This window comes from Arvicanthis niloticus, chromosome 4 (genome assembly GCF_011762505.2).
Source record: "Arvicanthis niloticus isolate mArvNil1 chromosome 4, mArvNil1.pat.X, whole genome shotgun sequence".
NCBI lineage: Eukaryota > Metazoa > Chordata > Mammalia > Rodentia > Muridae > Arvicanthis > Arvicanthis niloticus.
In genome coordinates, this window is record NC_047661.1 from 2,149,624 (window position 1) to 2,162,979 (window position 13,356).

At 37.5% G+C, this 13,356-nt stretch overlaps 1 protein-coding gene across 5 annotated transcripts in view; it reads right to left on the reverse strand.

The window, feature by feature from the left end:
• The window catches only part of Herc6 (HECT and RLD domain containing E3 ubiquitin protein ligase family member 6), a 76,006-nt gene that overhangs the window by 55,581 nt on the left and 7,069 nt on the right, over nt 1-13,356 (reverse strand). For all 5 annotated transcript variants that reach the window (XM_076932147.1, XM_076932149.1, XM_076932148.1 and 2 more), the window contains exons 4-5: nt 2,433-2,660; nt 1,182-1,276 (exon numbers count right to left, since the gene is read on the reverse strand). In XM_076932147.1, the coding sequence (XP_076788262.1) occupies nt 1,182-1,276; nt 2,433-2,660 (323 nt within the window). The remainder of the gene's footprint in view (nt 1-1,181; nt 1,277-2,432; nt 2,661-13,356) is intronic.

Below are 13,356 nucleotides of genomic sequence, written 5' to 3' on the forward strand. Positions count from 1 at the left end.
TGTTGAAAATTATTGTAGTTAATAATAATAAATTTTAAAAATTATTTGATACATTATTTTTTTTTTTTTTAGTGCCGAGAATCAATTCTAACACCCAGGCAAACGTTCTACCCTTGATATACTACTTGGTCCTGCAGGTTTCAGTTTTTAGACAGACATCTGAATTATAGAAACCGTTCTCAAGTCTATTTCTTATGATGATGGGAAGAATCCATCCCATTCAAATACATTGTACAGCCAGGATAAGAGGCAGAAGAAAAAAACTAACAAAACTGGCTGTCATTATACCAATCAAGGAATGTAACAAACTGTGTTCTGGTCTGTGGGGTGGGTTATTAAAAATTATAAAACAAATTTTTTTTGTAGCTCTACACTGCCAACGAATAACTGCCTAAGAGATTAGCTGTTGCATTAGCTTCTATTACAGTATCTTGAAACATCTACTGGTTTATATTTAGTTCAGTTTTTCACTTTAGATATAGGTAGGTTTAGATATTGAAGTTCATTTTGTGTCATCTCTGAGCATTTATGTTCTTTTAAAATTTGTTTATGCAAACCCTAACTCCTGGGGTTGTTATATCCCCTCCAGGGACGGCAGAGCAGTTAGGAACACTTGTTGCTCCAACAGATGGTCTAAGGTCTGTTCCTAACACCCATAAGGAGCCTGACAGCTCTGTAATGACAGTTCCATAGGATCTGGCCCCTCTTCTGATTTCCATGATGCTCAGACACACATGCATAAACACACTTCTATCCACAAAATAAATCTTTAAAACAAAACCCAATTTCTAATATACTGCTATTAGGAAATGGAATCAGACCTTTGTTAGATGATCAAGTCACAAGGGCAAAGCCTTCATAAATGGAGTTATTTTCTTTATAAAAGAAAACTCAAGCAGAACACCCTGACTCCTTCTACTGTGGGAGAACCAAACAAAACTATCAGCGGGGAATCAGAAAGTTACCCATCATTACTTGTAAACATGGAGGCACCTCTCGGATGTCCCAGGCTCTAGAGCTATGAGAAGCCATACCTCTGGTGTCTCTAAGCTGCACAGTCAGTGGGGTTTTGTTACAGTAACCTGGACTGAGTAAGATCACTTGCTTTCAATAATAAACAACATATACATGTTTTTAATAATTCTCTGATATCTAAAAAGGAGAAGCACATTTGGAATTACCTCAGTAAGCACTGCAGTGTGCTCATAACCACAGCTAATATAAACCACACTCAGATTCTTCAGAGCACCAATTGAATGAGGCTTGTAGATTTGTTCTGTTGAAAGAAAGAAGACTTTCTCGAATATGGGAAAAAGACTGAAAGACAGGTTTGTAAATTTGAGAGCAGCTTAGGCTACAAAGTGAGGTTTTAGAGTGTGTGTGGGAGACAGCTTCAGAATTTCTTATCTTCATATTTTTATAACTTTTATAATCTCTACATTTCTGACTTATGACTCAACCTAATTTTAAAAGTGAATATGCAGAAGTATTAAAAAGAAAAATTGTGTTTTGATGGGAAAAACATGCACTCTAATATTTATTTCTGGAAACCTCTAACCTTCTAGAACAGCTTCAGTCCCAAGCTTTAATACCAATTATGTTTTCATAGTTTGTATTCATTTCTGATGCAGGGCAGGTGCCAGAATGTACGTATTAGTGACACCGAGAACTAGAGAACCTACCATAAGAGATTAAATAAGATGTAAGTGCTCCTCACAGTACTGGCACATAGTAGGTGCTGAAATATCTGAACCAAAATGCAAAGAATGAACAGAAAAGAATGAAGTTCTTGGAGACAAATTCTGAATGGGCATCAAGAACTTTAAAGGCATCCTGTGGTAGACAAATGGTTTATATCCCAAGGCCAGAGCTTGTAAACATGATACATTACCTGGCAGACAGCCAACAAGGAAACCAGTAGAATTTTAAAACTCTAACCAGTTGACATTAAAATAGAGAAATTAGTCTAAATGATACAGGTGGACCCAATGTTATTCCTTTAACTAAGGAAGCTAGAGGCAAAAGAAGCCATCGTGACCATAGCATGATTTTAAAAAGATTTAATCCGACACCACGGGGTTTGAAGAAACAGGAAATGTCCTATCAATGCTAGAGTCCTATATAGGAGTTAGAATAGATGAGAAAATGGGGATTCTCATTCAGAACCTTCAGGAAACAAGGCAACCCTGCTGGCTGAGATTGAGTAACAGACTCCTCTGACTCTACATTAAAAAAAAAAAAAAAAAAAAGAAAAAAATCATTGTTTTAAGTTGCTAAATTTTATGATATTATTCCAGAAGCTGATACAGCTTTCCAGGTAATGCCAGAGTGAGTTTGGGAACCACTGTGATGTACATGTACGCTGTGGCAGGCCACTCTTACAGCTACAAAGGAATAACAACTTGTTATAAGCATAAAACTATTTTTCTTACCTTTAATTGTGTTCCCACTGAGAGCCAGCTGCCCAGATCTGTTGCTCCCCCAGCCAAATGAAGTCCCCGTGAGAGACAGAGCAAAACTGTGTGTGCCACCTGCAGCCACCTGAGCCAGTGGGATTCCCTCTAGAGATTTCACCTTCTGTGGGATAGCTTGGGAACAGAAATTCTTCCCCAGGCCCAGTTGTCCTTGACTGTTACTTCCCCATGAAAACACATGGCCATCTATAAAAACAAAGAACACGTAAGAACTGTATACCTACTGGATTCCCAAAACAGTAAAATCTATCACCTCAATTACACACACACACACACACACACACACACACACACACACACACTGGTTTTACAGAGGTATCATTGACAAAGGAAACGTATACATATTTGAAATATTGAAGTAATGTTCTAATATACATATACACTGTAAAATAAATGTCAAAATTAGCTAAATAAATTGCCTCAAACAGGCAGTTTTATTGTTTTGTTCTATTTTTCCAAATTCTACTTGTAGGGCTGGGGCTGTAGCTCTAGAGTATGCTTAGACTAAGTAAGACCTTGGGCTCAATGGCCAAGTCTAAGAAAATAAGCAAACAGGAAAGTGAAACAAAGCAAAACCCTACTCTCATAGTAAATATCAAGTACACAATGTATTATTATTAATAATATTCACATCATGGGACAATGGTTTCCAGACCTCATTCATCCTATACTTCGGTTTATAGCCTTTGAATATTTCTCCCTTCCCACTACTTGCATGTTCTTCTATTCTGTTTCTATGGGTCCAGTGTTATTTGATTTTATGTGTTGGTGACTTAGGTAGTATTTGTCTTTTTATGCTTGGCTAAAGTTATTACTATAATATCCTAAAGTTGCAAATGCATGATTCTCCTATTTTTTGTACTGGACTTACTACTACAAACCTTCTAAAAATAAAACCAAAATAAAAAGAAAATATGATGAAAAATTTTGGACAAAAGGCAAGGCATATTCAAGATCCCCTTCAAAACAATGTCCATTCTTCTCCCTTGTAAAGGCAACTGTGTTCTTACACCTTTTCTGCCACCAGATAATTGGAGTTGTCCCTGACTTGTGTTTTCTATATGCTTCAAGCTAGAAAATCTTAAATCCCCATTCTCCCTCCCCACTGCCAAAACTATGCACAGTTCAATCCTTCCTTATTTCTTAATTGTTACCACTTTATAGTAGTCCCAAATTAGTGTCCTGCATGTCTCCCTTGCTTTGAACAGTCTTTTCTGTCAAGAGTGGCCAAAGTTATCTTTAAAAAAAAATTAAGTGCAGTTCCCAACTCAGGTCACCCTGCAGCTATATCCCTCAGTCCCTCTACTCACCAGATAACAGGCTCCTTTCTAATAAGGACCTTCTAGCTGGACCATGCTATGGAAAGACACAGGTAACCCACCTGCATGACCCTTCCTGACTCTGATCACCCCATAAAGATTAGGATAGATCCATTCTCCAGTACACACATCCTGTACTAGAGCCCAGCCTCACTTTCTGTTGCAACCACATCAGAAACAGCCAACAAAAAAGTCCAAATTCCCTTATCATCATGCAAAAACAATCTGAAAGATCAAGACAGTATGTACACACCCAAATCAACCAGTGCTATAGAAACATTCCTCAGTAAAAATTATCTAGATGGACACTGAGGCACAAACTTTAAATGAACAACCATAAGTGTCACCAAAGAATTCAAAGAGTGTTTTTAAAAGGGACACTATTTAGTGAATTTGGAGAATAAATGTCTTATTGATGCTCAATAAAAGCAAACGAGTGAAATGACAAAGAAAATACAAAATTTGAGATCCAAATTTAATAAAAAGAAAAAATATTGATGAGAATTCAAGCTGAAATGAAAATTGAATTCTAAAAATATCAATATGCCAATATGCCCTTAGAATCCTCTAAGGAAGGTTTCCAAATAAACTGATCAAGTAAAAGATGGAATATCAAGGATAAAAAGTAGAATTAGACAGTACAAGCAAAGAATGTAAAACATATTTTTAAAAACAGGAAAGGAAGACACATGTCTCGTGCAGGACATGGACAAATTATGGAAAAGCGTGAGAGACCAAAGCTTGGAGCTCAGACACAGATAAAGGGGTCAAGTCCCAGATGAGCATTATAGGCCAGAACCTGAGCAGGATCACAGAAGAAACAACCTCCAACTAAAGAAAAGTATACCTAGAAAGATATAAGAAACATACAAAATACCATAGACAAGGTCAGAAAAAAATTAGTTATGGCATACAATAGTTAAAGCATTAAAATGTAAAGAAGGAAGATGTATTGCAAGTTGTGAGAGGAAAAAAACAAACAAACATACAGGACAACCCATCATAATAACAACTGGTTTTTCAATAGAAACTTTGAAAGCCAGAAGAGCTTGAAGCAATGTATCTAACTCCTTTTTTTTTTTCCAAGACAGGGTTTCTCTGTGTAGCCCTGGCTGTCCTGGAACTCACTCTGTAGACCAGGCTGGCCTCGAACTCAGAAATCCACCTGCCTCTGCCTCCCAAGTGCTAGGATTAAAGGCGTGCGCCACCACCGCCCGGCACTAACTCCTAAAACACTATAGTGCAAAAACAACCTATAACAACTATATAAAACTATATAAAACTCCTAAAACAACTATAGTGCAAAGCTATACGTCTGGACCCAGTGAAAATATCAGCCATATATAAAGCAGAAAGAAAACCTTTCATGATAGAGACATGTTAAAAGAGTTTGTGTCTACAAAATCAGACCTACAAAGAATACAGGAAGACTGAAGATAGGAATATGCATAGATAGGAATATGCATAGAAGGGGGAAAAGACAATTTTAAGTTAAACTCTAGTGTACACAACTTCATAGCAACTATAGAGCTGGAATTAAAGACAGATTAACACCAACTTAAATAATTTTAGATAACCTTACTTTCTCCAATAGATTGGCCATCTGGAGAACCTAACAGATATCCTCAGAACTTTCACTGAAATGCCAAAGAATATACATTCTACTGAGCAGTCCATGGAAGTTCCTCTAAAATATACACATACTGGGACACACACAAAAAATTAAACAAATTCAGAAAAATCCAAATAACTCAGAATCCTACCTGATCATAATGACATAAAAAAATTGTCAGCAAACAAATCTCTATCAACATACAAATTCACTGAGATTAAACAGCTCATTCGTTGGTGACGAATGGTCAAAGAATAAATCAAGAAAATAATTTTTAAATTTCTGGAAATAAATTAAAATAAAAACAAATACACACAACCTCTGGGCCACATTAAAATGTGAGGCTTAGAGGAAAATATACAGCTCTAAGCTCCTGCATTAAAAACGATAAAGATTACAAATAAATGACTTCATGATGCAACTGAAGGATTTGCAAAAACAAGAACAAACCAATCCCAAATCTAATAGACAGCAAGCACTAATAAAAATCAGTACAGAAATTGATGAACGGAAACAAACAAAAAAATACAGAGTTCTTAGAGTAGGCTCTTTGAAAATATAAAAAGATTAACACAGTGTTGACCCAACAAATCAAAACAAAAAAATAAAGACACATTCCGAATGAATAGAATTAAAAACTAACATACAAACATTATAATACATACCAAAAATTAAGAATATTATAAGAGAATACTTGAAAAACTTGTACCCCATTAAGTTAGAAAACCTAAAAGAAGTGGATAAATTTCATGATTCATCCAAACCAACAAAGTTAATTCAAGAAGTGACCAACAACCTAAAGAAACCCGTAACAGATAAGGAAATGGAAATTGTAATAAAAGCCCTACCAACTAAAACAATACCAGGCCCAGAAGAATTCACAGCAAAATTCTTCCACACTTTTAGAGAAGATATACAACCAATACTTCTTAAAACATTCAAAAAGGAAGAAACAACAACAACAACAACAACAAAAAACCACTTCCAAACTCCTTTATGAAGCTAATGCCAGTCTAGACCAACGTAAAGAACACAACAAATAAACTTAAACTACAGGCCAATATCCTTTATGAACATAAATTCAAAAATGCTCAATAAAATGCTTTCGAACTATGCAGTCAAAAGATTATCAAAGCTGGCTCTATTTTAAAAATACAAGGTTGGATCAAAATATATAATCAATTATTAATAAATAATATAAGTAGGCTTAAGAGAAAAAAAATCACATCATCATCTCAATAGATACAGAAAAAGCCTTTGATTTAATCCAATATGCTCCCTCATCAAAAGTTCTAGAGAGCCCTTCCACCCAGTCCTTTTTGCTGGGGCAAACTCCTGGCTGGTCTGCTCCTGTGAAGACACCATCCTAGAGGATGCTCTGTACTCAGAGCAGTTGGTAAGAACACCTTTCCACCCTAATTCCAGAGCTGCCCACCGGAACTCATCACCCACCAAAACCCCTGCCCCCAGAGTACCACTTGCCTTCCACCCCTTCCTCCTGGATCTTTCTGCTGGGGCAGTCTCTTAGCTGGTCTCCTCCCATGAAGATACCATATCCTGACCCACCCTAGAGGATCCTCTCCACTCAGAGTAGTTGTTAAGAACCTCTCCCAACCCCCAAAGTCTTAGAACTGCCCGCTAGGAGCCCCAGTGGACTCAGGACCCATTGTCCACCAAAATCCCCGCCCCTCAAATACCACTTCTCTTCTGACCCTTCTGCCATGTCCTTTCTGCTGGGGCAGACTCCTAGCTGGTCTGTTCCAATGAAGACACCATATCCTGACCCATCACAGAGGATCCACTGCACTCAGAGCAGTTGAAACCATATCCTGAGCCATCCCAGAAGATCGGCTACACTCAGAGCAGTCAGGCAATTGACACCACAGCCTGAGGCATCCCAGGAGATCTGCTGCACTCAGGGCAACTGAGTTGATCACAAGCTTGTCTGCTCCCCTGATGACACTACAGCTTGAAGGTATCCCAGAAGCTCCTCTGGACACGAAGAAACTGGGCAACAGACACCACAGTCTGAAGACCTCCTGGGGGGCTCTGTGGCATGCAGGACAACTGACCCAACAGATTGAAAGCCTCCCTGGAGTTCTGCTACACACAGGGAAACAGAAACCACACTCCATAGGTTCTCTGGAGAACATCTTCACGCAGGACAACAGCTTGACTGCTCCTCTGAAGACCCAACAGTTTGAAGGCCTCCCAGGAGATCTACTGCAGCCAGCACAACAGATAAGAAGCTTCTCTGCCCCTCTGAAGAGCCCCTAGTTGGACGGCCCCATAGGTGGTCTGCTACAGCCAGGACTGCAGGCCTACCAGAAAACCTGAAGCAACCCAGGGACAAAAGAGGCAGACTACAGACAGTCACCCAGACCAGCAAACACCAGGGATAACCAGATGGATAGAGGCAAGTGCAAGACCATAAGCAACAGAAGCCAATATACGTGGGCATCATCAGAACCTAGTTCTCCCACCACAGCAAGCCTTGAATACACCAACACACCTCACAACCTGGAAGCTGACCTAAAATCCTATCTCATGAAGATAATAGAGTCCTTTAAGGAGGATATAAATAACTCACTGAAAGAAATACAGGAAAACACAGGTAAACAGGTAGAAGGCCTTAAAGAGAAAACAAATAAATCCCTTAAAGAAATATAGGAAAATGCAATCTAAAAGGTGAAGGAATTGAATAAAGCAGTCCAAGACCTAAAAGTGGATGTAGAAACAATAAAAAAAACCACAAATGGAGGCAAACCTGAAAATGGAAAGTTTAGGAAAGAAGTCAGAAATTATGGATGTAAGTATCACCAACAGAATACAGGAGATAAAAAAGAAAATCTCAGGTTTAGAAAATACCATAGAAGAGATTGACACAATTTTAAAACAAAATTCAAAACGTAAAAAGTCCTAACCCAAAGCTTCCAGAAAATTCAGGACACAATGAAAAGACCAAAATCAACAGACCTGAAAATGTCTTCAACAAAATCGTAGAAGAAAACTTCCTCAACCTAAAGAAAAAGATGGCCATAAAGGTACAAGAAGCCTATAGAACATCAAATAAATGAGACCAGAAAAGAAAATCTTCGTATCACATAACAATTAAAACACTAAACCCACAGAACAAAGAAAGCATATTAAAAGCTACAAGAGAAAAGGGCCAAGTAACATACAAAGGTAGACCTATCAGAATTATACCAGACTTCTCAACAAAGACTATGAAAGCCAGAAGATACTGGTCAGAGGTCATGCAGACTCTAAGAGAACACAAATGCCAGCCTAGGCTACTATGTCCAGAGAAACTCTCAATCAACATAGATAGAGAATACAATATATTTCAGGACAAAACCAAATTCAGACAGTATCTATCTACCAATCTAGCCCTACAGAGAATCATAGAAGGAAAACTCCAACACAAGGAAGGTACCTAGACTAAAGAAAAGACAAGATATTAAGCATCTCACAAGAAAGCAAAAAAAAAAAAAAAAAAAAAAAAAAAAAAAAAAAAAAAAAAGCACAAGCACACAAAGCCACCTACAAAAACAAACATATGAAGTCATCTGTCTTTAATATCTCTCAATATCAATGGACTCAACTCACCTATAAAAAGACATAAGCAACAGATTGGATGGGCAGACAAGATCCAGCATTTTGCTTCATACAATAAACACACCTCAATAACAAAGACAGAGGGGCTGGAGAGATGGCTCAGTGCTTAAGAGCACTGATGCTCTTCCAGAGGTTCTGAGCTCAATTCCCAGTAACCACATGGTGGTTCACAACCATCTGTAGTAGAATCTGATACCCTCTTCTTGTGTGTCTGAAAACAATGACAGTGGATTCACATACATATATTAAATAAATAAATATTTTTTAAAAATGACAAAGACAGACACTATCTCAGAGTAAAAGGATGGGAAAAGGTCTTCCAAGCAAATGGTCCCCCCAAACAAGCTGGAGTTGCCATCCTAATATCCAATAAGATAGATTTTCAACAAAAAATTACCAAGCATGATGAAGAAGAACACTTCATATTCATCAATAGGAAAATCCACCAAGAGAAAGTCTTAATTCTGAATCCAAATGCAAGGGCACCCACATTCATAAAAGAAACTTTACTAAAGTTCAAAATACACATGGAACCCCACACAATAATAGTGGGGGACTTCAATACCCCACTCACCAATGAACAGGACATTGAAACAGAAACTAAACAGAGACACAGTGAAATTAACAAACCAAATGGATTTAACAGGTATCTACAGAACATTTTACTCTAAAATGAAAGAATACACCTTCTTAGCACCTCATGGTGCCTTCTTCAAAATCAACCATATAATTGGTCACAAAACAAGCCTTAATTGATACAAGAAGATTGAAATAATCCCATGCATCCTATCAGATCAATGGAAAGCCCACATACAGGTGGAAACTGAACAACTCTCTATTCAATGATAACTTGGTCAGAAACTAAAAAATAAGAAATTAAAGACTTTTCTGAAATTTAATGAAAATGTGGACATATCATACCCAAACTTATGTGACACAATGAAAACAGTGATAAGAGGAAAATTTATGTGCTAAGTGCCCTGGTAAAGAAGCTGGAGAGATCTTACCCTAACAACTTAACAGCACACCTGAGAAGTCTAGAATAAAAAGAAGTAAACTCACTCAAGAGGAGTAGAAGGCAGGTGTAGGGAGCCAACAGTAGGCAGCTATCATCCTTGCAGCCATCTTGAGCCATATACCCTGACAAGAGACTTGTTTACAACAGCCTATAACAGCTGAGCACACTCTGATAACATCTTGTTTTAGATAACCAGGATTTTCCCTTGGGTGTGTGAGACTTAAGGGCGTGAATTAAAGGTGTGATTTAGAGATAAGACCTAAGGGCGTAACTTAGAAGTGAGACATATAAAAGGGAGAGGCAGACAGAAGACAGGCACTTGGAGTAGGCACTTGAGACTGAGACAGACAACAGAGGATTAGACACTTGTACTTAGAAGAGTACTTGAGACTTGAGACTAGAGACTAGCAACTTGGAACTGGAATTTGAGACTTATTACAGCTGGAACTAGGGACTAGAAACTTGAGACTTGGGACTTGGACCAGGAACTAGGGACTTGGAGAGAAGAAGAGAGACTGAAGAATAAACGGGATTGAATCACGCTTTGTCTGGTCTCCATTCTTCGGGTCCATCCTCACTCTCTCTCTTGCTGAACCCTAACCTGCAGATTAGAGCAGCCTGGGCCAATGCAGGTTCTAAAGCCTCAAGGCTTTTGGTAGTGCCGGTTCCAACACTGACAGAGTGGTCAGGTCTGCGACATTTTGGACCCCAAATGGGCCGCAACAGGCAAGAAATAGTCAACACAGGGCTGAAATCAACCAAATAGAAACAAAGAGAACAATACAAAGAATCAACAAAACTAAAAGCTGGTTCCATGAGAGAAACAACAAGATAGATAAACCTCTAGCCAAACTAACTAAAGTGCCCAGAGGCAGTATCCAAATTAACAAACTCAGAAATGAAAAAAGAGATATAACAACAGAAATGGAAGAAATTCAAAAAATCATCAGCTCCTACTATAAAAGCCTATACTCAACAAAACTGGAAATCTAGATGAAATGGATGGTTTTCTGGACAGATACTACATACCAAAATTTAAAAAAGAGCAGGTAAACTATCTAAAAAGGCCCATATGGTACAAGGAAATAGAAGTCATTAAAAACCTCCCAACCAAAAAAAAAAAAAAAATCCAGGGCCAGATGGATTTAGTGCAGAATTCTACCAGACCTTCAAAGAAGACCTGATACCAATATTTCTCAAACTACTCCATAAAATAGAAACAGAAGAAGCACTACCTAATTCATTCTATGAAGCCACAATTACTCTGATACTCTGATACCTAAACCATACAAAAAAGAGAACTTCAGATCAATCTCACTTATGAATATCGATGTAAAAATACTCAATAAAATTCTTGCAAACTGAATCCAAAAACACATCAAAACCATCATCCACCGCAATCAAGTAGGCTTCATCCCAGGGATGAAAGGTTGGTTCAATATACAAAAATCCATTAATGTAATCCACTGCATAAACAGACTCAAAGAAAAAAATCACATAATCATCTCCTTAGATGCAGAAAAAGCATTTGACAAAATGCAACACCCCTTCATGTTAATAGTATTGGAGAGATCAGGAATTCATGGCCCATACCTAAACATAATAAAAGCAATTTACAGAAAACCAACAGCCAATATCAAATTAAATGGAGACATACTTGAAGCAATCCTACTAAAATTGGAGACAAGATAAGGATGCCCACTCTCCCCATATCTATTCAATATAGTATTCAAAGTGCTAGCTAGAACAATAAGACAACAAAAATAGATCAAGGGGATACAAATTAGCAAAGAAGAAATAAAGGTATCACTATCTGCAGATGATATGATAGTATACATAAGATGATATGATAGTATACATATGCAAAAATTCTACCAACAAACTTCTCCAGCTGATAAACAACTTCAGCAAAGTGGCTGGATATAAAATTAACTCAAATAAATCAGTAGCCTTCCTTTATACAAATGATTAACAGGCTGAAGAAGAAATCAGAGAAACAGCTACCTTCACAATAGCCACAAATAATATAAAATATCTTGGGTTAGCTCTAACCAAAGAAGTGAAAGACCTGTATACAATAACTTCAAATCTCTCAATAAAGAAATTGAAGACCTCAGAAAATGGAAAGATCTCCCATGCTTGTGGATTGGCAGAATTAGTATAGTAAAAATGGCCATCCTACCAAAGGCAATCTACAGATTCAATGTACTCTCCATCAAAATCCCAACATAGTTCTTCAAAGACATGGAAAAATTAATTCTCAAATTCATTTCAAAAGGAAAAAAATCCAGAATAGTTAAAACAATTCTTAACAATAAAAGAACAGCTGGGGAATCACCATCCCTGACCTCAAGCTTTACTACAGAACAATAGTGATAAAAACTGCATGGTATTGGTACAGAGCAGACATATTGACCAATGAAATAGAATTGAAGATCCAGAAATAAAATCACACACTTAGGGACATTTGATCTTTGACAAGGATGCCAAAAATATATACAATGGAAAAAAAACAAAACATTTTCAGTAAATGGTGCTGGTCTAACTGGCTGCCTATATGTAGAAAAATGAAAATAGACCCATATTTGTCACCTTGCACAAAGATCAAGTCCAAGTGGATCAAGAACATCAACATAGAACCAGATACACTGAATCTAATAGAAGAGAAAGTGGGGAAGAGCCTTGAACTCATTGGCACAGGGGAAAATTTCCTAAACAGAACTCCAATGGCTCATGCTGTAAGGTCAAGGATTGATAAATGAGACCACATGAAAGCTTCTGTAAGGCAAAAGACATAGTCAATAAGAGAAATTGGCAACCTCCAGGTTGGGAAAAAAAAAAAAAAAAAAAAAAAAAAAACCTTCACTAACCCCACATCCAAAAGAGGGCTAATATCCAAAATATATAAAGAACTCAAGAAGCTTATCACCAAGAAACCAAACAATCCAATCAAAAAAAAAAAATGGGTATAGAGCTAAACCAAGAATTCATAATAGAAGAATCTTGAATGGCTGAGAAGCACATAAAGAAATGTTCAAAGTCATTAGTGATCAGAGAAATGCAAATCAAAATGACCCTGAGATTCCACCAATCAGAGTGGCTAAGATCAAAACTTCAGGAGACAACACATGTTGGCAAGGATGGGGAGAAAGAGGAACTCTCCTCCATTTCTGGTGGGATTGCAAACTGGTACAACCATTCTGAAAATCAATCTGGAGTTTCCTCAGAAAATTGGAAACAGATCTACCTGAAGACCCAGCAATACCAATTCTTGGGCATATACCCAAAAGATGCCCCACCATGCCACAGGGCACA